This window comes from Amphiura filiformis, chromosome 15, assembly GCF_039555335.1.
Source record: "Amphiura filiformis chromosome 15, Afil_fr2py, whole genome shotgun sequence".
NCBI classification, from domain to species: Eukaryota; Metazoa; Echinodermata; class Ophiuroidea; order Amphilepidida; family Amphiuridae; genus Amphiura; species Amphiura filiformis.
This window is the reverse complement of record NC_092642.1, coordinates 11011544-11039498: the sequence shown is the minus strand read 5'-3', so window position 1 is coordinate 11039498 and position 27955 is coordinate 11011544. Positions and strand designations below refer to the sequence as shown.

The 27955-nt window shown below is 37.9% G+C and overlaps 1 protein-coding gene across 1 annotated transcript in view; it reads left to right on the top strand.

Moving 5' to 3' along the window:
• Positions 1-27955, top strand: part of LOC140171244 (protein phosphatase 3 catalytic subunit alpha-like) — a 182946-nt gene that overhangs the window by 15982 nt on the left and 139009 nt on the right. Inside the window, 2 exon segments of the mRNA XM_072194473.1 lie at positions 9270-9470; positions 26400-26524. Coding sequence (XP_072050574.1) covers positions 9270-9470; positions 26400-26524 — 326 coding nt within the window.

Here is a 27955-nt window from a genome sequence, read left to right as displayed (position 1 = left end):
TATTCTGCATTTCTGTCGAGTTGATAAAATATGTGTATGTTACCTGTACTCAAAATTTTTAAATCTTTAAAAGACTTATGGGAACTGCTAATTGTCCCCGCAATTGTGCGGACCATAATAAAGAGCTTGCGATTTCCAAATATACGTATCATATGTCTGTGCAATCTATTCAAAATCACTCTCATGTGACAGGATTTTGAATAGATGTACAGGCATATCAATACGTACGTTTGGAAATCACAAGCTCTCTATTTACCCATACGAAGCTAATCCTGGCTGTGATGGCTTACATAGGTCGATTAGGGCTTGTACTGATTTCAAACTGAGTATCCCTGGAATCAGCCATTTTCTGTAAAGAGTATGACCAGGCCTGTTTGTGGATCTGATCATCTATCTGGCAGCGCACTAAAGGTTGGGTGACAGTGTAGGGCGATCAATAAATTCTCAAGTAATATTGTTTGTTTATTTATTCACACCTTGAGGTAGGCCAGCATGAATCATCACTCATTGTTGCTATTTTTTAAAAGCTTTTTATTATATTTCAAGAATAAGATCTCGTCCTTCATAACCCAATCCAACACCCAGTAATTATGGATTATTGCCTACAGTACATTGATCAATAAGTTGCAATTGCTTGCATTTATATATTACTACCAATGATGATTAGTAATTTTAATAGTCATCAAATTAGTTTTCATTAGGTGGATGGATGTCCAGTCTTGGAAAATAAATGAATCAATTGTCTGTCATACAGATACAATCTAAGCCCCTGGATTTATCAAGATATTGGTGACATGTATTTGTCATTATTAGCTAATTGTGAAAAGTAATTAACAGATATGCATCATCTTCTGTGTAAAAATATGACATACTGCATTAACTACAAGGTTTGTGGCTTGTATTCAAGAATATACTGTACAAAGACTTCATTTACATTTTGTTTTTCATCAACAAGATGTCACTCTTTTCCTCTCCCAGGGTTCTTTTCAAAATCCGAGTACTTGTGACTTGATCTTGTTCTTGAATTGTTATGAACTTTCATTTCAGTTGATGTGAAAGACTCATCAATTGTGTTTCTTTTTACCCTCAACCTAAGAATCGCAAGTCCCAATAACCTGTCAATTTGACTTCTTGGGCAAATCCCAGGATCAGAGTTGCCATTTTTCCAGACCAAAGACGCATCGAGCACTACAGTAAGGTGGCGGCAGGAGGGGTTCATGTAGCCCAATTTCCAGTCAAAGGAAAAGACGCCCAAAATCCAAATGTGGTGCTTAACTGAATTCGGGACTGAATTTAGCTAAAAATCACCCAATTGGACACATGATTACTGGATTGAGTACACATCCATAACCATTCTTCAAGATTAATCAGTTATACAAAAACCGAGGACAAATCACAAAAACACTTGAATCTAGCAAGTCAGCACTTCTGTGATTTGAACCTTTGAAAATATCTGCAAAATGAAAGGCATTTACCACCAAACGCAGGTCACACCCTAAAACTTGCAAAAGTATCCCAATTTTTGTCAAGGCGTGGTATCTTTTTCTGAGCCATGGTGCACTATGGTTTTCTGAGCCACGGTCGGTGAAAGTATCCCAATTGCGTACTGTGGCAACACTGCTCAGGGTTAATATTATATCAAGCAATGCAAGAATCAATCTTGATTCCAGCAAGGTAAAAATCTAGATTGATTGTTGTACTTTGAAATTTGAATTTTGTTTATGCTGTGACTGATTGATTTTGAACATTCATCAATCGATTCACAGTAATTCTTTTACTGAACCTCTTTGATGCACATCTACTAGAAAATTATGGAATAATTATGCCAAAGCATATAGTGAAGGAGACTGCCCTATCTATGGTCAAAGACTATTAAAGGGAAGTATATTGACCTTAAAAAGGGTTCTAGTTCGACTAATTTTATGAATGAATGCTTTCATTGTCTTTTTAGCCCTACAATTTAACCAGGCCATAACCCACCAGAGTTGTCATAATAGTTCAACCCATTAAACACTGTTTTGAGAAAGCTTAAAAACAATATTAATTTTATATTGAGTACATACTGATTATGATATTGATAAAATTACCATTATGCTAATGGTCATACCATCAATGGATAAAACGGCACTGACACTGACATTTATAGCATAGTCGCTTCCACATGCAGTCAGCTTTATGTAACAGAATACGCAATTTTGACAGCACAATATTTTCATTGATTCTTAAATGACCTCAAGGCCAAATTTTCCTTTCATTACAAATTTTCATTAGCCAATTGCTAGTGTCTTTAAAAGGTGATAAGGCTAGGTAAGTATGCGCTGAGTTGAAGGCTGATGAGATAGTGGCTCCTTAAGAATTTAGCAAATATTTTAAAATGCTAATTTTTATACACATCCTACCAGTTTGCACTACATTTATAAGAGCAATATGTCTGCCATTATGCATGCACATAATTGGTTAAATTATTTATTTTCCATTTTTTATACAGATTAAGCCAGCTAGGGTCCATTTACTATTATTGATTACTATTGACTCGGCACAGCCTTGTGTATTACGGTGGCCCAGATTTAAAAACCAGAAATAATACGGTAGTGAATCCGTTACACAACTTGTGATTTATTCAGCTACTCTTCTCAAAGATAAGACAAAATTGGATAAATGTGAGATAGATCTTCAAATTCTGTGACCATACAGACTGTTAATTAGATTATGAAAGAATTGGCTTTGCACAAGATTATATCAAAGTACAAGTATGAAAAGTCCTCAAAAATTTCAATTTGGAATTCTGAATGGAAGCTTCTCCATTATTGGTCTTGTTCAGGGATTTAAGTTTTCCGTTTTTTTTTACAGATTTCCAAATTTAAAAAAAAACATTTCAGGAAGTGGATTATGATATTTAATCATAAAAAGAGCAAACATTTTTTTAGGGGGGTGATACCCTCATAGCCTATTTCCAGGTCCCTATCGTTCGCTAAAAAGATAATGCTCTGATCAAGCATTCTGCTTCGCTCACATTGTTTCAGGTTTTTTTTCAACAGCTACTTACATCCTTGCTTGTTGCCTGAACCTTGTCCAGAAAGATACCTCTAGTACAGAGCTGCCAACCCTTCTTGATCCTGCAGAAGACTTCCTCATTTGCTGACAATTTTCTGTCTTTTGCAAAACATATTTTAATATGCAGAAGATCTAAAAATCTTCTGCATTTGCAGCCATCTGGCTAAATCTTCTGCATTTACAGCCATCTGGCTAAAAAATCAAAAGAAAATCAATTATATGCCCACTGTCATGTCCTTTTTCAAAAAAAGGTTGAGTAGCCTTGGAAAGGCATTATTGTAAGGGTCTCAAAAAGCTAACATCTATGAGCTTACGGGGGCGCTGATCCCACGCAAAGGCATCCTAAGCTTTTTTTACACTTCGCGGAAATCTTCTGCATTTACATATTCCAATGTTGGCAGCTATGCTAGTAAATTGTCTGTGTTTGTCTGTGTCTGCCTGTCTGTCTTTATGTGACACCCGGGGGTACTCAGTACAAATGACCATACGGGACGTGCCGCAAACATGGGTAGCATTTTCAGCCTTCTGGTATATCAATGACCCCTTTTTCAAGCCTATTTTGGTATACATATGAATGGGTCCTTTTTTCAAAATTTTCTCAATTTTTTCGGAAAACAGTCCAATTTTTCCTTAATCTAGCCAAAATTGTCAAAATTTTCCCAAAATTTAGGGAAAATTTGTAAAAACTAAGACAATTTTGGGTAAATTCGGCCGAAAATTTTGACTTTTGGTATATCAATGGGTCCAAATTTCTTGAAAAATTGGTATATTTATGGGTCTACTTCCAAAATCTCAGCGGCATGTCCCTACCAAAACCAAACTTGAGTACCCCCCCTGGATGTGACAGAACCTTTTGATGAGATTTTACAAGATATGGAGCCGAGCGGAACAAAGGATCTATATCCATCTGTTTTCAATATGATTTCAGTGCATAGGCTAATTTAAATTTAAAATTAAAATGTATGTAAAAATCCTTTAAAATTTAATATGAACTTTTTGTGAGTTTATCTTCTGATCCTTAGTGCATGTTGTATGTGGTAAAGAAACTGGGATGTCTTGGTTAAAAATGGTTTTGTTTTTAAATTGTGCTGTAGAAACTTTTGTCAGATTGTTAAATATAAATGTCAATTTGCAGTTCTGATGATTTTTATATTACATTTATGTGCAATTTGCAATATTCCTTGCATTTTCAATTCAAATATTCATTTGTGTAGATGATGGCAGCCATCTTGGATAACACTTCAGACGTCAGGGGATTTCCCTTCCATGCACATTCTAAGAAGCCACAACAACATATACATTTCTATTATTTCATAACATTTTAAATTGTTATACCTAAAACTGTTTTGAAATTCATCCAAAACTTGCATTGTGAATAATTTCATACCATTCTCATTGTGTTGTGGCTTCTAAGAATGTGTCTGGAAGGGAAATCCCCTGATGTATGAAGTGTTAAAGCAGGCATACAAATAATGCAAATTGCTTTGTTGGATCCTAGTTACTCAGAAATTGACTCTGGAAATTGACCTTGAATTATGAGGAAGAATAATAAGATCTAGACAATATTGATGGTATAGTATTTTGCTGTATCCTTTGACGAAAGCATGTTAACAAGGCGCGTAGTATGTGTGCTTTACGCATCATATGTTTTGTTAAATCTGTCATGCATGTATGTTGTGCCTTGTCTCAACATTGCGGAAGTACGCTCTCGTCAAAGGTTTACAGCAAATATAGCATTTAGATAAATTAACAAGTAAATACAAAAATTATCATATCGACAACCTAGAAAGTGCTGGCTAGAGGTTGTATCCCGGGTTGTAGACAAGAACAGTTAGCATTTGAAAAATAATATAATTGCAAACAACGCAAACAACAAAATAAAAATGAACATTTTGAACATCGACGTAGTGTGGTAATTTGGTAAATGATTTGTGACAATAGATGAACTAGTGACAGTCTGATTCAGTCGCAACAAGCCACACCGAGTCGGTAGTGCTTCAGCAAGCTGCGTACAAATTACACACCAAGTCTCCACCATTTTGTAATCACAATAAAAGCCATTCGGCACCCACTTCTCCCATTTCTCTATTGGTTGTATGTCAGTCAGTGGCTCGACTGACTGATTGACTGACTTCTGGAGTGAGTGACTGACTGGCATGCTAGCCAGCCAATACCTAAATTAATGGATATCCATCCCTAGATTGACCGATGTAGTAGAAGAATTAACAAATTGGAAGATTAAATGAATTAACCGAATACCCCATTTCACCTGGTTCTGGAAACATTTAGCACAAACTCCTGAGCAAAACTTGGGGAACAGATCCTCTGATCCTGGTTGTGATGGTTATATAGGCTGATTAATGTAGATATTTATGTAGCGCTTTATGCGGTAAACAGCTTCAAAGAGCTTTACATCTATTCCGCCGTCATTAGAATAAGTTGGAACCATGTTTGCTACCTACAAATGGCGCAGGGTTCATCAGAACAACAACCGTGACTACCCCTAATGCACCTAAATGGGGTGAGGCAAGCGAGCAGGGACTGCCTTTTGAGGAGAGCGAGCTCGCTCTCTAGTGCTCTCCTTAAATCTGATATAGGAGAGTGATTTTAGCTCTCCTTAGTTGACCATTCTCTGCTTACATTCTATTGTAAATGCTCTAAACAGCTCTCCTTGTAGGCTCCAGAAGAACTCCTACATATTCCAAAAAGCAGTCCCTGAGCGAGGCAAAGCACCTTGCCCAAGGGCGCAACACAGTGGTGGGAGGGAGACTCAAACCTATGTGTGTTGGGCAAGCCCTCAGATTATAAGTCCAAGGCTGTAACCACTGAGCCACGGTGTCCTCAAAGTAATGATGCTGAATGGATTTGGGTTTGTTTTAGGCCACAATGGTCAGCAAATTCCTGTAATCTGTAAAGAGTGCTGAGGCTTCTCAACACAGGCAGCAGGCAGGTATTTATCAATCAATTCACCTCATTACCAAACGTGCCCTTGACCATGGTATCCATGTACAATGTACATGCAATGCAATGCATACTTACAGGATGTACACTTTCATTGCCTTAGGAGAGCATGTACACACAGATCTGTGACCTACATGAGCATGTATCAGCTCATGTGTATTCAATTTCACAGGTCATGAAGTGCAGCAATGCTGTAAAAACTTCATTTTGTGTGTGTCAAAAGGGGGGGAAGGTTTGTCCGCAAATCCCTGAGACTAAAAAATATCACACACTGTATGCTGCATAGGAGTATACTACTGGTAATTAAAATGTTATCCTACACATGTATGTACAGGCCTAGTCATGATTGCCAAAAGAAGAATCGGCATCAATGCTCTTCTTGTCAATGTCCGCATTGGTCACAGTCATCATGGTACGTAATTTGGTTGGCAATCAGTGTTGTTGTTGCAGTGGGGATGTTAAAGATTTTGATATTAAAGTGCACACCGCAGCATGCGACATGCTTGTTTGTAATGAGAGCTGCATTACCCAGCCAGCCGGTCACCCATCATAAGATGATATTAAATTAGTTGGCTGGCTTTCAAACTGTGTTCTCATCATTATCTGGTCATAGTTCATAAGCTTTGAATCAAAGTTCAAGGAATATCAGAGAAAGGATAGTTGTGGTATAAGTTTTCAAAACTTTGATTGTGTCCTTCCAAAATGAATACTTCAGTGCTAGGTCATAATGCAATGATCAAAATTAAGGTAGTCCTTACTGAATTTAGTTTAATACAGTGGACATAGGGAATTGGATACATGCGTAAACCTTGATTTAAATCATGCCATTGAGATCCTAAGATACAATGTACCAGTAAGGGGAAAGTTCAGAAACTAGGAAAAGAGCTCAGTCCATACAGTTGATGTTCAATAGTGTTGGCCGATCCAACCCAAGATCGGATCTGCTGATCTCCGATCTGAAAATTAGCAGATCGGGCCGATCCGATCCCGATTCAGATTCCTTAAATGTTATTTTACAACCAGTACAAGTTCATTCAAGTCGGGCCCCAGTAATGTTAACAGTCAAAGCTTAATTCCCAAACCTGTAACTATGTAATATGATGACCGCTTTTAGAGGTTTTTCATGTCAATATCAACCCAAATAAAATACCATTTTACACCCCAAGTCGCAGCGTTACTCACTCAGTGCCTCCGATTGTCGGAAGTTTAATCATTAATCCATTTCTCTTGTTTTATTCTTCTTTCTTCTCCGCGAATCAACTTTGATTTGCGTGTGTACCAAGTTAGGCGAATCACTGCGCGAATTGATTCGATGACCCTGCAGCTAAATCAGCTCCATTGATATTATAATAATTTATGCATATGACGTATTGGGGAATACCGCGGAATTCCCATCCTGATTGGTTGTGCAGAGTTGTTTACAGAAAGAATTCATGTGTTCGGAGATTAAGAGATGAAATCGTCCGTGTGAGGCCGAGGAATAGCGCGAATGTGCGCGATTCTAAAAATAACATGCCCTCAAATTCACCTTGGGAAACCCGACATTGAAGGGCGACGCGTGTCGAGTGTTAAAGTGTTTACAAATTTTTCCCAGGGACGCACTGTACAGCCGGGAGTGTTGTCACTGTCACTGAGTGGATAATATTATAAAATACAGTATGAAACGACATGATTCTTGCGGTGGTAACAACGTTTTTTGGAAATATATTGGCATTAAATAGTAGTAATGTTACATAAGAAAGTAATGGTAAGCTCAAAGAATTGTTGTGTACTTTTATTACTGTCAAGTTCAGAGATCGGTAAGCTAGATCGGCAGCTGATAGCTCATCTGCCGATTCAGATTCAAGGCCGATGCAGTCCATATCGGCACCGATCCCCGATTCACAGATCGGGATCGGCCAACACTAATGTTCAACATCATAAAGGGCAAATAATATGTAATACCACAGTTCCCCCCTTTCCTAAAGTGCAACGTAAATAATATGGAAGAAGTTATCCCTATCCTAGCTTCTTCAATTTTGGCCCCTTGCTGGTTTTTGCAAGATCAAATGCTAGATATGCACTGCTTTACAGAGCAATATGACTGCAACTTTCTCATATTAAATACTAACATGGGCAAGGTCAGCCTTGGAAATGGTACACTCACAGTTGTCATGGTTGTGTCAAAGTCACCTGAAGTTATAAATACCTATGTTATGGCACATGTGGGAATTGAAAATGTTTGTAAACATGAAAAGTTCAAGCTGAGGTCATGTTACAGACCCCTGGTATGGCCAGGGTAGCTGTCAGTGACCCAGATAGAGTGGTGGGTGGAGATGCCTGGTAAAGATTACTGATCATGCTCTTGCCAAGAATGGTGATGATAATTCGATATGTGCATTTTAAATCAAATGTGAAATTTGCTATATACTCTTGTTGAATCATAGGTCCTTTTAAAGAAAATCTAATTTATGCCAGAATCCAATTTGTGAAATTAGGTTAACTATTTCTGCATCATTAATGTACAGTGGAATTGTAAATGAAATTGTAAGATTTTGAACATATTTGTGACGTGTCATGTCAAAAGGAGACACTTTTGGGCAGGTTATGAATTTTGAGTTTTTTACAAATCGTAAATATAGAGATATTTTGCTCCACAACGCCGCTTTTCCCCAATGAAATCGGACATTCCTAAGCGAAGATATTGAGTTCGGAAGTTATGGTATTATAAAATTGGAAATTGAGATATCGGCCTTTAAAAAGACTGTTGACAATGTTGAGAGTAGGAATTAATTTGAAAAATGTCTCAAAAAATAAAAGATGCCAGTTATATTCCTGTCTGAAACTATTAGATAATATTTTTAACATTAAGAACATCACAAATTCGCAACAGACCCCCATTGTGAAAAAATCACCCACCGGCAGATTTTTGGCTATTTCTCCATTTACGATCCTGCCCAAAAGTGTCTCCTTTTGACATGACACGTCACATTTAGTCGATAAACTATTCAAAGGTTCACATCGGGGCCGTAGCTAGCGGGGCGGCCGGGGATGCCATGGCCGCCCCACTTTTTGAGAAATTTGTTATGTTTTTCTTTATACATGTATTTCAATTAGGGCATATATTTGTATTTTGGCCACCCCACATTTTTCAACCTTGCTATGGCTTGCTTCTCATCATACTAATTTGCATAATTGAGTGAGTAGAAATATATATTTGTTGATGTCATTATCATTGATAATTAATGTCTTGATCAACTTTTGAATTCTTTCAGGTGTACCATATCCACCAACAAGACGGTTGACAATGAAAGAAGTGTTCGACCCAGCAGGCAAACCTAGACCAGATGTACTCAAACAACACTTCCTCCTTGAAGGACGATTAGAAGACGAAGTAGCACTTAGAATAATAAAAGACGGTGCAGCATTATTACGAGAAGAGAAAACAATGATAGATATAGAGGCCCCTGTTACAGGTAAGTTGATTGTTGTTGAAAACAAGATCTTTTGATATTTTAGCAGTTTCGACATACAAAAAAAAAACCCCAAAAAACTAGGACCTCGTCTGCGGTCATGTGGCAAAACTGGGAGAGAAGTTTGCAAGACCCAGGGCAACTGTCAACAAACTGAGAGGCGTCAACATTTTCACATGAAGATTCAAGTTCTTTGCATAATGACATCGCAACATGCTTTTGAAGGAGTTAACTGCAGAAGTGATCCCACCCAGGATTCGAACCCAGGACTTCAGGTTTGTGAGCCCTGTGCCTTAACCAATAAGCCACAGAAGCTTCATAAACAAGACTGTAAAAAACACCCATTGAAACGATTTGATATTTTTAGCCTTTTTATTCATCAGTGTTATTCTTGTTATATTTGTTATACTTGTTACTGTATGTTCTTCAGAGTCGGGCTAAGGACATTGGGAGTTTTGATCACAGATCTTTGTGATGCAATCAAGTTATTCTAATGTCGCTAAAATAATGATTTTAAGAGCCTATTGGTAAAACAATTTTGCTCCTATGTGCATCATTCAGGAAATTAGGATGGTTTGGAAAAGCTTCTCCTACCGTAATTATTCACTTACCAAAAATAGATTCTATTTACCTTGTGCTGTTAATACATGTTTGGCTGCTACATTAGAAAGAAAAGACATTTTGCACCATTCCACAACGCTTGGATTTGTCCATGTCACTATCATGTAGAAAGCGTCTCCAGCTAACTTGCCTTGATTTACTTTCATTGTGTTCACTCCCAAATAAATGTAAACATTTTTTGTTGCAATTGTTTTAGATTTACATCTATTGTAGCCTGAGGAATGTCCTGTACAGAAAAGCAAAATCATGATGATAAATCATAACAGTGTTTATCAATGGGGAAGTTTTTAATCATCAAGTTCCATCGCAGGTGGTCGGCCGGTTTGTTACAAATGAGGATGATGAAGAGTACATGTGACTGTCTATGCATGAGGACCAGTCTGCGTGCAATTAGTAGACAAGCTGTGAAATAAATTGGTGTGCAATGTTGCTACAATATTACAGACCATAGGTGTGGTGAACACTACATCAAGTTAGTCAGGCAGCCCAACTTGAAGTATTTAAAGGACGAATATGAAATTTCCCAAATCTTAATATTTGGACGGACTTGTGGCAGTGAAGTAATTTTCCAATTGGGTGGGAAATCACTTGCCTGGATCACTTGATTGAATCCATTCCTCATTTAAATCTATAAGTATAACCTTTAATAAATGCCTCCTAATAAACACACCTCCAGCCCCCCTAACTCCCTGAATCTTGTGTAAGTAAGCGTACCACCGTCCACACCCGATGGTAATAGCATTGGTATTGGTGAAAATTACACCATAAATCAGAGAGTCATTGATCCTAGGGGATAACAGGTTAGTGTAGTGGACTTCTCACCACAGTGACCCGGGTTCAATTCCCCGCGTTACCACATGTGAGTTTGGTTGCTGACCCATGCAGGTTTTTCTCCTGGTGCTCCGGTTTTCCTCCTGCTTCTAAAATCGGACCACTTCCCATATCCCTGTCCCATCATATTCGGTTGGCATCTCCTTAATTTAGTAGTATTTGAACACTATTGGGCTAACGATTTTGCCAGGAATTGTTGTAAAAATGACCTAATAAACACCCCCATTTTCGAAAATTTCACTCCCCATGTGCATTTATAGAGGCCGTCAGTGTGACGTCATATGCCGCCATCTTGTGGGTACACGCTGCGATGCTCGTTTGATCTCCATGCATGAACAGCAAAATCACCGTGTTGATGCGTGATAACAGCTGCGTGGCAAGCTGCGCCCTGCGCGTAGTGTCCGACGCATGAACACGCAGATCATTAATACCCACAAGATGGCGAAAGGCCGACGGCCTCTATTAGAGGACATACGGTATAATAAACAATACTTGATAATAATGTCATTTCAACATTTTTGAGAAAAATCAAGATGATAGCATGGTTTAAAAATAGTAAAGGATACCATATATTTTGCTTCTATTTTGTTAATGTCACTACATTCAACATGGTTTGTATTTCATGTGTTGTGTGTACAAAGGAAATGTTATTGTATTGAGAAAATTGTGACACCACCTTGGCTAGTTCCTAGACATTAATCATCTTCTACCCCTCTCTACTGCGTTCAATAGAAAATCAGTTAAGCAGTTTGTCTTTAGGGAAGAAACAAGGAAATAGTTGAAGCCTATGAAACATATATAGTTTCATCCTTCACCTCTCTCTTTTGTGATCATCACTGAGTGTGTGCGTAGAGTATCTGTTGATCAAAATATTTTCAAATGGAAATGATTAGGCTAGATGATGCATGAAGCGCTATCAGGTTATTATGTACCCCCTCCCCCATGTGAAATGAAACTGGATGTAGGTGAAAATAACAGTGACATTTACAAGAAATACAAATTACATTTTAAACTCCTACCTGATAATTTTTTTTCATTTATAGGGCTTCATCGATCCTTGGGTTTGTTTTCCTAAAACTTGGCCCCTTCCTTCCCATTTGTAAAGAAACTGGAAGTGGGTAAAAAACAAAGAAGGAAAGTTGAGACATGACTTGGATTTAGGACCATCTAATGCTGGAACTTTTAACTCTTTGCAACTTTGCTACGTTGCATCTGGAACCACCAGAGCAAAGTTGCACAAAGTTAGTTCCAGTCTTAGTTTTATTTCCAAGATTTTGTTCTTCACCCCCACAATCAAAGGTCTGATTTCAGAGTTGGGTATGAGTAGGCCCCGGCAAAAACGCAATTTTTGGAAGCAAAAAACGAGATCCAAAATTTTAAAAAGCGAGAAAAGCGAGATTTTCCCCCGAAAAATGGCACAAGAAGCTTTAAAACGCCAGAAAATACGAAAAATTAAAAAAATAAATAAATAAATAAAAAATGTTGCCTGCCCTCTATTGTTCAGATTAGGTCAGTTTAGATTGAACATGTAAACAGAACTGCCGATGCCGGCCGTGAGTCGAAGAAAAAGTGACAAAAATTTGACCTTGAATTATGTTTTATAGTCGAAATATTCCAGTAATTCAATAAATATAATGATATTTGGCCTAAACTTGAACTCATTTGCAATGAAATGTCATTTTTATTAAGTAAAGCATTGGCTTTTGCACTTGCAATGTGGTTGCAATGCTGTTGAATTCTGCACACTTTTCCGATGGAGAAGTTCATTTCGTGGAATTCGGTGAACTTACAAAATGTGTATGGCATAAAGCTACATTTTTATAGTAAGTATACTGCTTGGGAACTTTCTTAAAATGCGAGATAATTGGTAAATAGCGAGATTCGCGGTGTGAAAAGCGAGATCTCGTTTTTTGCCGGGCCTTAGGTATGAGATTTGGTATAGGATTGGGCTTGCAGTGATTTATAATGATACAAATTGTGATCAGTATTGGTCTTCAGGTATTGTGGCTTCAGCTTTGATGACTCCAGGTATCTAATCTCTAATTTACAGAATCTGAAACATGCAAAGTTCTAATCCCAAACACACAACACTTGGTGTGCTTGCATTTATGGAAAGTAATCAGGGTTTCAGCCATAGGCAATCAGTAGAGTTTAAAGTACAACATTTAAAAAAAGGAAAATATTAAATAAAACCTCAATTTGTGTCAAAAAGAATTATCTTGTGAGATACAAGTGTACCTTTAAACCTGAGGAGGCAGAATAAAATGCAGTTCGCAGCGTGTAACCCGATATGACTATGTGTATACCCTACCACTGCATAATATTTCCGCTTTAAATTAGGGAAAGCATGAAATCGGCATGAATTTGGATGTCTGCTTCTGCCTTAACATGTTAAGTTGAACCAGAAAATTTATGCTTTGATTTGTGACATAATACAGTTCTAACACTGTTAATGGTGAAGATGTAGAGGTTTCAGTTACTTGTTACATACTTGGATTTTTTCTTCCTTAAAATTCTTCTTACTTTAAAATTCAGAGTAGTGAGAAAGCTTGAGAACTGAGAAGCAACACATACATCTTATTGTGGAAGTACTTCCAGGGTGTTCAATAATACTGAAATGTAATATTTTCACAGTATGCTATTTTCAGGATTTGTACATCATTTAAAAGCCTGGGAGAGGCAATGGTAATATTTGTGAACATTTGATGTCAGTGATGTGATATCTTACAATTTGTGTAGCAAACAAAATCTGCCATTAGACTCTATATATTTACAGTTCTCTGATGAACACTGAACAGCCTGAACAGGTCTTGTGATTCTTAATGAGACATGAGCGAAGGCATGATCAGACTCTCTTCAAGCATTGTCAAGTCTAGTATCTTTATTGGTAGCAGTTTAAAATCCATTTCTTACTATTAAGCTTGCACAATAAGCATGGCTTTCCTCAGTTTAAATTATGTTATGAAAGGTTGAATTGCTTTGAGCTAAACGTTGTTCTTATCAATGATTTTAGCGACATCCAGCAAAGTCATCCATGCAATCTGTCCAGCCATGAGGGTACACATACACATACACAATTTGTGCGGATGTCACAGGATGTATATGGATGCGTGTGGGATCGATTAAACATCAAATTTCAAAGATCTATGCAGCCCTTCTTTCACACATGCATCCTTGCATCCAAGCAGCAAGTTACTAGCTTTTAACAGTTCAAACCAGAAAGGTTGAATGGTACTTCTTGGCACTAGTATTTGACATTAAGAAATTTTCACAGTGCTCATATTTTATGCATTTTGCAAAATATGTGTGAAAGAAAGAGCAAGAAAGATTAACTAGCATCAAAGTATTTCTGATCCATTAGATTGTTCATTTTCTTAAATTTGAGGTGTACAGAGAATTTCGAGTTGTGAAAATTTAGCAACCAAAATAAATGTTATCATTCAAATAAATGTTTCTGCAGTGTGCAACAACATTGGAGTGAATAAAATTTGATGAAAGAGCTGATGCTATTCACAGATGGTTTCTAATGAAATGTGAATGTTGTATAAAAGATAAATTGTCTGGAATCACACAGGGATAGAACTTGGACGAAATCACACTAAGTGAACACTGTGTGTATGATGTCCATCCGTCCGTCCATCCAGTAGCTTGGCTATCCTAAGCATCCAGGCACTATGCAATTTGTCTGATTTAACACCTTAGGCAGGTAGTGACAATTGAATTATACATACAAGGGGACGGGTATTATAAGCAGTAAGCTGAGACAGCGCTTAGAAAATGGGAAAGCAATAGAGACACCCATCCAGGGAATCTCCCTGTAAAGTTCCAGTTATTGGGAGGAGTTTTCCGTGAATTTTGTAATATTTCTCCACCACTGCACTGATATTGATAATCGTACTGGCAGACTTGGATTACTATGTACATGTCCTATGCATACAGGCAGAGCTTACTCGCTAAATGATTTCCGATTATTGAAGTGGGCCTTGAATCCCTTGCAGCAGTTCACAATCCAATTTCCAGGGTGCAGGGTTCATGAGCTTACTGACTGACTTTGGTACATACATGTACATTGTATAGAACGTTAACTGTGTGTGTGTACTTGAAGCAACAGTGAAGCTCTGAGATGAGATTGGTGTGAGCAATAGGTTCAGCAGGTTGGGAAAGGACAGGAATTAAAGCAGCACTGAAGGGGATCCAAATTATCTTCTATCTTTAGTATAAATTATTAATTTAAATTGTGGGGGAAGCCTGGAATTATAAAAAGTACACAGTGGAGGAGTAGGAGATGGAAAATGTTTACATAAAGATCAATTCAGTTTAACTAAATACAGTGATGTGTGCAAAGGAGGGGGCACGGGGATCGCTCCTCGAAAATTTTTGAACAGGCGAGGGAATCGAGACCCGGGGCCTCCCCACTGTTGAAAACCTGCGGACTCGGATTTGTACTCTGTGGGCAATGCAATTTGGGTGAAAAATGGTAATAGATTTTCAAAATTGTCAGTCTTACCCCCAGAGAGAAATAATTCTACAGGAATTCTTTCAAATAATTTTCGGCCACCATGTAACTTACTTTTTCATGTAGCATACACCTGTAGCGTTTTCTTATGTACATGTAGTCGACTCAATAATGTTATCCATTAGTGTGATTAGAGTTCTGCATAGGTGTCAGCTGGTGGGTGTATTGTTGCTTGCGAACAGGGGGTAGATTTGAACAATATATCTACATGCACAGATAATCTTTATTCCTATAAAAAGAAGGCAGATAAGTAAATGTACAGAGTAAATTTCACATGCACAGAGGCAATGTTTATACCGTACATCCACTGGTGCATGTGTTCACTTGGTTAATCGAGCCTGCAAAGCTGCACTTGTACTGTGTGTCCCACCACAGACTCTAAATACAGGAGTCTTATGGTTCCACAATGCACAAAAATTAGTTGAAATACCTGTAGTAGTACATGTAATAGTTATTAATACATGTAGGTGTGGTCATCACCAGACTATTTAGTAGGCCTATTGCACATGGGGGGGGGGGGGCATGTACATGTATTGTGTTTCCTCCCATTTCCTTTTAATCGCCACAATACTAGTTTGTATCGTTTGAGCTTGAATATATTCACAGTACTCATATGCATAGACAGTTCACACCTGAATTCTCAACAAAGACCAGGGTGACAAAACTGGATTTTTTTTCCAGGCACTTGTTATTATAGTTCAGGGATTTTGAGGCCTTTTTTCCTTTGAAGAAAAAATGAAACAGCGAAATGGAAAAGTAGAGCTCCATATTGACTGATCTGTGTGTTTCTTTCTTAAAAATAATGTTTACAAAAATTCACTTTGACATCGTTTCCCAGTAAGTGATATCAGTTATAAAATGAAATGCTCAAATAAAGCTAGCCTGCTTTCTGAGAAAGGAAAAAATGTTGTATGTTATTTGTCAAGTAATTGAAGTAGCTCATTGGACAGTGTTTAAGGCAGTTGTTTTGCTCACTTTGAAGCAGGATGTTTGGTGTACAGAATCAACCAGTGTGTTTGAGCTTGGGAGTCCCACAAGTGACACGGATCCGTTCAAAATGTGTTTTTTACTGTTGAGATAGGATGGCTATATTATAGTAAATTTCAAAAATAAATGTGTGTAAAATGCTAAGAACTCACACTTAAGGAGGGGGAGGATATTTTTAACTGGGCAACTGGGATTATTGCCTTGTTGCCTTTGTAATGCCATTAAAAAGTGTCAAAAATACACAAACAACAGCAAATCTATGTGTCCTATATCGGCGTCCCGTTGGTGTTTAATTTTGAATGCGATGCCGATATGTATATATTCTATGACATGATTGATCACCCCATGTTATATTATCAAATTTGTTTTTCAGATATCAAATTCCTGTAAAAATGCTTGTTTCTTTCACAAATATTTAATGCTATTCTTTCTCAGTGCAAAATTCTGTTTAGGTTTGATCAGGGATTTTATTTTATTTGATTGGCCAATTTTGACGCAAAACAGACATTGATAGGGTAGATTAGTAGATTACTATTTTTTTATACGGACCAAAGGTGTCATTTTGCTGAATTCAGAACAAAACCATGATGTCTGCAGCCGTGCACTAGCGATTGACGCTGATGTGTTTTTCAGAGTTAGACTTTCGGCATGAATCTATGAGTGATTTGGATCCACATGTATACTGTGCATTTGCTACTCTCCAACTACATGGTGAATCTCAAAAACTGTTTAAAAACAAGACAATATCCCCAACATTATTCAAATTAAACAAGATTTTCAAGTAGCTAAAGATGGCAGTGGTATGCATTTTATTATTCTAAAATTACTGTTATATAGCTTAATGGGCAATTACAAGTTGTTGAACTATGAATAATGTACATATTTTATTTTTGATGTACCGGTATGTATTCTGCTTTTGATAAAAAGGCAATTGATTTTTTTCCCCATTATAAAATATTGTAGTGACCAATTATTTGATACGAGTTTCTGTTGTGCATAATTGATTCTGCAAGTCTATTGTTATGAAAAAAAGTTTCACATTTGATTGGAGTATACATACCAGGGGTGTGAGAGACCAGATAGTCGGTCTCCAGATATTTTTTTTTCAACTTCCAGATATTTGTCTACACTTGTTGCGTACAGAAGTATGTATGGTTTAAATAATTTCAGATTTTTAAAGATAAAAACAGATATATTTTCAAAGAACACACTCTCAGGCCTGATACATTTGTGTATAATCACAGTATCTGGAACTGGAACATAACAGGTGTATGTGGGTGTGGGGGTGGGGGGGGGTACATGCATATACATGTGCATTGTGCAAGGGATGTTTATACAGGTGCATGTCTGCTAGTGTGTGCGCATGCATACATGCAGACACACAGATGTATAATAAATTTGTCTCCTAAATTGTCAGCGCATACAAGTGTACTTTCAGTTCCATTCAAATCAATTCCAGGGGACTCGGGGACAGACACAAGTTCTCTAGCCAGCACGGTGAGATTGTCAAGCCAAAATTAATCACGGTAAATTATCAGTTGCTGCATCCTCTGGCAATTCCAAACAATGTTGTGCCAGTTACCTAGACCCTTTGCTGGTTAGGCTGAATACATGAATGCCTTGTGACAATGCAAGTAGTATCTTCAAAGAGGAAATTTACACACTGCATTAATTTTCACATGCTGCTAGTGCTAAATAGCGTGGAATTAATAACTCGAGAAAACATTTATTTAGAGTGTAAGCCTAGATCTGTAGAAATCATGAAATTTGCAAATGAAATGCAAATGTTCGAAATTCTAATCACACAAAAAATTATTCGCCTGAAAATTACCACTTTGAGACCTGTGTGATATAGGCATCCACTAACACACGTAATGTCTTTGGGGTGAAACCCAGCATCCTCTCGCTCAAGTGGAACTGGTGGGTGTAGTAAATAAATAGATCATAAAGAAAATCTACTTTAATACTAAGAATGCCAATCTTTTTGTGATAATCTTAGCAAGAACCGACTTGCAGCTTCTCTCTGAAATTCTAACGCAATATCATCAAGACTACCATCTGATTCTGAATAAAACCCAAAACTTTGATTATTATCAACTGGGTTTGTCGAACTTGATATCTGATGTGCACAGCCCCATTGCATAATTTCTAGCAGCTGTAGTACATTATGTACAAGTGATATTCTCAGAAAACTTGGCTCATGGAGCAGTATTGTCTGTGATTTGTAAGCAATGTCTTCACATTTGACTCCGAGGTAAATCTGGGGATTGCACCCAAATAATCTCATGCCTAATACACAGTCCCGTACACAGTTCAGTAATTCCCCCCCCCCCCTTAACCAACATTGACGTCAAGTTGTGGTGTATTAGTTTCTGTACTCACAACGTACAATCAAAGGTCCTGCTATGAGTGCACAAGTATACTAGGGTTAAAGAACTATGCACTGATAGATGAGCTTAATTTTGATCCTAGTGATGGTTCTTCTTCAGTACCGGTACTTTGTATGTATCAGGTTTACAATGTAAATGGACTAAATGTACAGCATGCCTGCCTAGAAATGGATACAATATTAAGCCAGGGTGAAAATATGTACCTCTTCCCTGTACATGCTGTAAGGACTGATACAGGGTGTATCAAAATGATTGGTACCGGGCTATGTGACATTTTCAAAAATATATCAAAAATATAAAATTGCTAATTAATATAGTTTTTGTACTATAAATAGAAAGGGGCATATGTTAACTTATTGATCTATTAATCTGAAGTTGATAGGTTGATGCATCTGGGAGCTAATGTCATTTAAACGAAGATTGACGTAATCATGGTTTGCCTTACACAACACAAGATGAATAGGTTCACTGCTTGAACCATTTATTGCATACATACTCTTCAATATCTCACCTCAGTATACATAACATAAAATTGCTTTACACATGCTTTTAGAAAGATAGTTCATGAAGTCCCCGCCTTGCGACTCTGGCAGTGTGAGGTGAAGCCCTATCTTGAAAGAACTTAACACCTGGGATGGATCCATTCTAACTGCCCATATCAAATTTTGAAGCATTGCAAGTTATAGCATGTTTGCATGGGATACGCCTTGCTCTTAGAAACTGTTTCCTAAATCTTCTCTGCACTTCTCCATAGCTTCGTGTCGACCAGTGATTCTTAACTATGAATGCACACTGAGGTGTGGAATACTGTGGAGCCATTCCAATAACTTTTACCAGGTCTAAACTAACCTACACTGTCTACAGTCTATAGCCATTCTGCCGCACCATCTACTTAGTAATCTCAATAATACAATTTAAACTAGATATATTGCATCCTTAGTAAGGCTGCGAAGTCTAGCCGTGACCTTGAAATGACATCTGATGACCTTGAAATGACCTTCACCATATTTTGCATCATATCCACATAACATATACTAATTTTCATTCAAATTGATTAAACTTTGTAATTTGACCCCTTTTGACCTTTAGTTGACCTCTGGTGACCTTGAATTGACCTCCAATATATTTTGAATCATATCAAGATCACATATACTAATTTTCATCTAAATTGGACAAATATTAGAATTTGACCCTTTTGACCTTTCGTTGACCTCTGGTGACCTTGAAATGACCTCCAATATATTTTGAATCATATCAAGATCACATATACTAATTTTCATTTAAATTGGACACACTTTAAATAGAATTTTACCCCTTTTGACCCCAAAACAGACCCCTCCTCCATGTTTAAGCCAAATCTGATTACAATCGTATATATGAACATAATGCTAGAGCCCTTTTGGCATTATTCTGATGATCACAGCACGTAATATGCAGAAAATATTGAATTTTAAAGTGATTTCAGTAATAAACCATTTTTGCCCCCTGTATGACCTTGAACTCAAAATCTGTGGACCCCATAGACACCAGCTTAAGTCAATGAATATGTATCAGTCCCATCTCCGCACTATATAATCTGTAGCAAAAGAAGCATTTTGAAGGTATTTGGTTATGTACCGCAAATCCCCCCTTAATGACATTTGACCCCAAATCTGTGAGGACCCCATAGGCCCCGGCTATAGCCAAGGTCAATGTGCAAATCTCAATACTGAACCATGTAATCTGTAGGAGAAGAAGCATTTTTTTTTTTTTTCTCATTTTTAGCCAAAATTACTAATGCGTGACGCTTGACCCCAAATGGGTCATGTCAAATGTAAAAGCTGGGGTAGTAGAGCTTGTGCGCAAGTTTGGTCATAATCGGTCAAATAATGAAGGAGCTAGAGCAAATTATATCAAATGTTGACAGAAAGAAGAAGAAGAAGAAAGAAACTAGACTTAGCTGTGGTCTAAGACCACAAACACAGCCGTGTTGTAACCCCCAATGACCTTTGACCCCAAAATATATGAAAACCCCATAGACATTGGCTAATGTCAATGCATGGGTGCATGTGGCATCACTTTGCTATGTTATTTGTGGCAGAAGGGGCATTTTGAAGGTTTTTTCTCTCAGGCCGGAAGTGACCCCTTAATGACCTTTGACCCGAAATAAAAAAATACCACATATGAATTGGGTAACAACAATTCATGTATTAACATACCGTTACTGTCCTATGTTTTTCTTAGCAAATAAACATTTTTGAAGGTTTTTGTTTTATACCGAAGTGACCCCTTAATGACCTTTGACCCCAAATCTGTGAGGACCCCATAGACACTGGGTAATAACAATTCATGTGTGCAAGTGGTGTCACTGTCCTACGTAATTTGTGGGAGAAGAAGCATTTTAAAGGTATTTCGTTTTATACCGGAAGTGGCCCCTTAATGACCTTTGACCCTAAATTAAAAAATACCACATATACACAGGGTAACTACAGTTTATGTGTGAACATACCGATACTGTCCTATGTTTTTCTTAGCAAATAAAAAAATTTGAAGTTTTTTCGTTTTATACGGAAGTGACCCCTTAATGACCTTTGACCCCAAATCTGTGAGGACCCCATAGACACAAGATAATAACAATGCATGTGTGCGAGTGGTGTCACTGTCCCACGTAATCTGTGAGAGAAGAAGCATTTTGAGTTAAAATCCCGTTTTTGACTCCTATGACCCCTGCGTGACCTTTGACCCCACGAGTTTCATATTACATGTAGGGGCATGGTCAATGATGGTTGTGACCAAGTTAGGTTAAAATAGGTGTAAGCATGTAAGTGCTAGAGCAAATGTAGTGGTCGGCAGAAAGAAGAAGAAGAAGAAGAAAGAAAGAACTAGAGCTACTGTGGCTCACGAGCCACGAATGTCAGGCGATGACTTTTTGACCTGACCTTTGACCTCGCATGACCTTTGTGGTTTCATACTCTCCAATTGTCAGGGACCATTTTCCCGAAGTTACAGCACTATCGGAGCAACTTCAAATTTGACCTGACCTTTGACCTCACATGACCTTTGCGGTTACATACTCCCCAAGTGTCAGGGATCATTTCCCCAGAGTTACTGCTCCATCGAGCAGCTGTAACATTTGACCTTGGATGACCATAGCTGATGTTTCATGATCCCCTTATGATTATTATATATAAGTTTTAGCCCAATCGGACAAATTTCAAAATTTGCCCGCCCCCACAAACCCGAGTACTGGTATTCACCATTATTGCTATATAGCATTTACCATATAGCCTTAGTGTGTATGTATTGATTTTCATAAATGCATCATGGGAAGGAATATAATTTGACCACCATCCCCACCGCACAAGCAACTATATAGCATTTATCACATACCTTTAGTGTGTATTTTCATAAATGCATCATGGGATAGCATCATTTCCAAACCTTTAGTGTGTATTTTCATAAATGCATCATGGGATAGCATAATTTCCAAACCTAACAACTCTTACCTCTTATTATCAAAATAGCAGCACAATATTTACTGTTAATTTTCCTCAAGTGGAAACTTAAAACCACACCAGTAGACATGCCCAAGCATGCAACGAAACTATATGCTTATCTCTTGTTATCAAATAGCTGTTTCCCTGCACAAGGTTGCTGCCTCTAATGATAGCTGCTTCATTACATTTCACGCAAATATTTTCACAAAATGACCCTATTAAGCCTTACATGAACTTTGACCCCAATCTGTGGTACAACTTATTTGAAGCTTGGGCCAGCGGTTCTTGCTGACCATGTTTGGTGGTCGTAGCATGTCATTTAAAGGAGCAGTAGCATTTTAAGATTTTCACAAAATGACCCCTAATAACCCTTACATGACCTTTGACCCCTATCTGTGTAGGAGTTATATTAAGCTTGGGTCAGTGCTTCTTGTGGCCAAGTTTGGTCAACATTGGTCCAAGCATCTGGCACTAGTAGCAATTTTTGGTTCTACTAAAGAAGAAAGAAGATTTGAGAGCTTCACAGTATATCAGGCGGATAAATCCGCCTGACATAAAAAAGAACCTGTAAGAAAAAAGAAACAGCCGTGACTAACGCCACGGCTGTGTAACTACTGGATTCAAGAGTCTAGCCACGCTCAAGCTAGACTAATTACCGCCTTTCACCCCACCTAAATTATTCAAGTCAATAATATTACTCTCAACCAATAAATATTGATTATAACATTTAAATATATTATGAATGAATAAATAGGGAAGGAAAATATTAAACATTTCCATGATTTTCAACATATCATCCTCACAAAGCTTTGAAAATGGTGCGCTACTGATCTTGCGTTACGACGAAAAGTGCAAAAACACCTACTTTCCTTTAGAATCATGTAACTTCTAAATAGAATGTGCTATCTTTATGATCTAAAATTCTTAGAGAAGATAAAACTACTACAATTACAAATATTTAAACAATTAACCCCAAACTGGCACAAAAAATAGTAAAAAATTCGGCAAAAATAAGAAGTTTTCGGTACCAATCATTTTGATACACCCTGTATGTCTGTAGGTCATGAAGGGCCAAGCTTAGGAATACATAGTAGAAATAGTAGGAATGTTGATGATGTAATGATGATAGAGTTGGAAGTCTACTAAAAGGATAATGGTTGCTTCATTAGTTCATTTATTTTTGTAGGTATTCATGCCATCTTTATTTTATTTTTGTTAAATTGTTATTTACACTAGGCTAATATTATATTGCAAAATGAAAGCCACAAGGGTTGTTTTATTTATTAAATGTTCACATTACAATGCATGCAGTATCATGAATGTAAACATTTCATAACATAATCAGTATGATTCTGAAGTTGCTCTATAAATCATTTAGCAACATTCAGTGATGCGGCTCTAAATGTTGGCCCTACCTGAATGCAAGCGCGGATCCAGGGGGGGTGCTTTGGTGGCTGCAGCACCCCGGGGTATGAATCACAAGAGAAAAGAGAGAAAGAAAGAAAGGAAAAAGTATGCACCAAATCGCGCGAATTGAGTTCAGAAATGCAAAATTTCCCTAGGCAGGGGATGCAGCCCCTTCCGTATTGGTCACTTACTTTACAGCAGGCGCGATTTGAAGGGCCCTCTTCCCACAAAAAAGGAAATGAGAGAAGAGAAGAGAAAGGGGAAAAGCTAAAAAAGGAGAAAAGAGAGAGAAAATGGAGAAAAGGAGGAGAGAAAGGTTAACTTGCACGTAATTGAGTTATAATTGAGGTTCATGCCTAAAAACCGCAGAGTCGGTTCGATCGAAGTAGGCCCTATAATATGGGCCAGCAATTTTTAGGCATTGCTTGAAGGCGGACCTCGTACCAAAAGCATTTGAAAATTACTGCGGGCCCGCAGGGCCTATCACATTTTGTCACCAAAGTCACTACAATAATAGGAAAAACTTCATGGACGGGCCGTCATTCACAAATTTTCGGCTTTTTCAAACTAAAATATTTTACACAATAATAATACCAAAATGGTCCACCAAATCGCTTCAATTAGGTATTCAGTTTGCAAAATTGTCCAACTTCTGAGGGGGAATATCACCCCTCAGACACCCCCTTTCGTACTGGATAAATAAGTGGCCATTTTCATTTCTGCTCATTTATGTTTAAAAACAATTTATAGGCCTACAACAATAGGGAAGCGAAAGGCTTCATGGCCCGTCATATCACACATTTTCGGCTTTTTCAAACTTAAATTGTACACACCAATAATGCCAAAATGGTCCACCAAATCGCTTCAAGGTCTTCATTTTGCAAAATTTCCAACTTCAGAGGGGGGGACACATCCCCCTCAGACACCCCCTCAGTAGTGCATAAACAAGTGGCCATTTCGCTTCTGCTTTCAAAATTAATTTGTTTTAAAACAATATATAGGCCTATAACAATAGGGGAAACTTGTCCACGAAAGGCTTCATGTCCCATCATTTCACAAATTTTCGGCTTTTTCAACATGCTCAAACAAAATGTACACACTCTATAGTGACAAAATGGTCCACCAAATGGCTTCAATTAGGTCTTCATTTTTCAAAAGTTTCTTACTTCTGAGGGGGGCACATCCCCCCTCAGACACCCCCCTGCGGCGCGCAAGCGCAACGCGATGCCCGCTTCGCGCCCATTTTTTACTTGTTTGTGATTTTTTAAAGCACCCCGGGGAAGCAGTCCTGGATCCGCCCTTGCCTGAATGCACATTACCTGGCAAAATGAACTGTCACACCCTGGACCCTAGCGTACCAACTGTCCAATTTTATTTCTCTTTGTAAAGGATAATGAGGACAATCAGCAGTAAACTCCTGTCAAGCTAGCTCAAATTTTGAAGAGAACATTCCGCATCGGCTGAACATTACTGCTCAAACAAACACAGAAATACTAGAGTCTGGTGCCTTAAACTAATAGAGCTAACCTGATTTCAGTGATTGTCATAAAACAACACTGCTTGGTCAAAGTACATTCACCTTAGTGGTGCCCTATTTGTTTTCACCTTGATGACATGTGTAGGTAGCTAAATAGATAATTAATGACAACAATGTGTGAAGTGTGGTTAGATAATTGATTATTGTATCCAACCACAAAGAATCAAGTTTCCATATTAAGTTATTGGTTACCCATGGTTCTTGAAGCATGTTGCAACTGCAAAGTTGACTGCAAGTAACCAAATAACAATACATGTATAAAATGTACAGGGATGGCAGTACTTTGTGGATATTCGTGGATTTTTCTGCCCATATTATGAGGCATCCCTAAATATTCATGCAGGTTCCTAAATAGGTCTGTTTTTTTAGAAAACTCCATAACCCTAAAATATACAAATCCAACAATTCCAACAAGGAAAAACCACTGCGCATGCATGTATCCCATGTGATGCCCTCATATACACGCAAGGAGTCGTTGGCCAGGCCAGCAAAACCCCTGTGACTACCAGTCAGTGATTCTGTGGTTGGCACACAAGGGGTCTTAAGGTTTGAATACCGGGGGTACCAAGTGACAATTTTGTTCATTTTCTCTCCTTTTTGTTTGTTCTTTCCCTCCGATAGCAAAAAAACCCCACAGGAGTTCATATTATGCATTGGTGACTACCTGGAGTAGTATTCGGACTGTCTGATTTTTCCTTTCTTATGGTCAATTGGAAGGGGGGGGACAGCCATCAAGCAGCAAATATTAGAAATGGATTTATTTCAGGAAACCTGTAGCTATGGGTATTGGGTAATTCAAAAAAAGATAGCTTTTTCACAAGTACTGTATTCCTAGAAATGGGTAAGAGGTAAAGCTAGGACCTCAACACCCAATGGAAAATATCATCCTGACTGGGTTTATGAACTCTCTGACCATCCAGACTGGCCATAGGCTTTTCAGGCACTGGTATTGTTAGTATGGGTGAATGAACCAGAAATAAGACTCTGCTTGATAATGGAACACAACTCGCAACATATTGGATTGGGGAAAAATTGCGATACAAGCTGCTAATATTTTCTGATAAAAAATGTCTTACTTTCATACATTTTGTGTAGGCTTACATTACATACTAGTGGAGATCCAAATGCTAATTCTGCTGTCTTGTATTTCGTTTTTTTTTTTTTTAGTATGTGGAGATATCCACGGACAATTCTATGATCTAATGAAACTGTTTGAAGTCGGCGGCAACCCATCACACACACGTTACCTGTTTCTAGGCGATTATGTTGATAGAGGATATTTTAGTATAGAGGTAAGTAATGGTTTGATCAGAAAGAGATGACCCAGTTTTGACACCAATAGGTAAGGGCGAAAATGATGGCAAATATCCCAAACAGCCCTTGAAAATTAAATTACGGGGGCGATTTTTAATAGAAAGTAGCTCTTGAAAGAAAACTTATTTTGAGGCTTGTGGCTCACAATAGCCCCCGAAATCCCGAAAGTAAAAATGTTGGTATTTATACAGCCCCTTTCACATGTGCCAAAGCACTTTGCATTTGTTCCGTTGTCGTTAGAATATGTCAGCTGCCATACAATGCCCAAGGTATGGGCGGTGCTCAGTGGACAATATTCATAACAGCTCCGCATTTCATCCCTGGGTAGAGAGAGGCAAGTAAGGTACAGCGCCCTGCTCAAGAGCACAACACGATGGCACCGCCAGGGCTCGAACTCGCAATCCCCGATTACATTGCAGAGCCCATTCCGCTGCACCAACGTGCCCCACAAGTAGCCCCCCAAAGTGAAAGATGTTTTTCAAAAGTACCCCCGAAAGTGAAAGATATTTTTCAAAAGTATCCCCAAACTGATTATGTATTGCAAAATGTTACTTTTTTTAAGTACCGGTATGTTTTGTCACAACCATTTTGGACTCGCATCGCTTGCAATTGGGTTTGACCAAATATACCTCAAGTGTTATTTCAAATATGGCCTTGATATTTTAATCTCTTGAAAAGTGAAGTACTGTAGAGCATACCACTTGCATTAAGATTTCCTAAAAGCACTTGAACCAATTATGAAATGAATGTGATATAATGGAAGCTTCAGCCATAGAGAGATGGGTCCTCATGGTACAGGTTGTCCTTAGACACTTCATACACTGATGACATACCTATAATGTGTGTGCCAATGACTCCATTGCTAGAAAAAAACAGGGCCAGGTTAAACTGCACTGCACTTGCATTTCTTGTAAGAAATACACTTGTACAGTTAGATGGTGACTATCCCGGTGGGAATAGCCAGGTTTTGGCTATCTGAGAGTGATAGGAGGCCTCTCTAAGGCAGTTACATAAGGAGTCTGCCCAGGTTAAAGTAGGTCCATAGACCTTTATATGCGAGTATTTGAGTATAAGCTACAATGCTGTTTTGTTTTCATCTGAATTTATATGGACATTAAAATCAATTTATATGGACATTAAAATCATATTTTTATTTTTATTTTAAATTTGTGTGTTGGGTAACCTAGATCAGGCATTTAAGCTTTGTATTTTGTAATAGTGCATAAGTTAAGCTTTCGTAAATGGGCTGTACTGCCCGTGCATGTTCTTTTTGTGGCGTTCATGGAGTAGGAGACACCCTATTATATTTAAACTAATATATTAATAGTATAAATGGTTTGTAAAATGCAAATGGCCAGTAAATTGTATTTTATCAAACTTTACGGGTGAAGGTGAAATTTGTACATTTG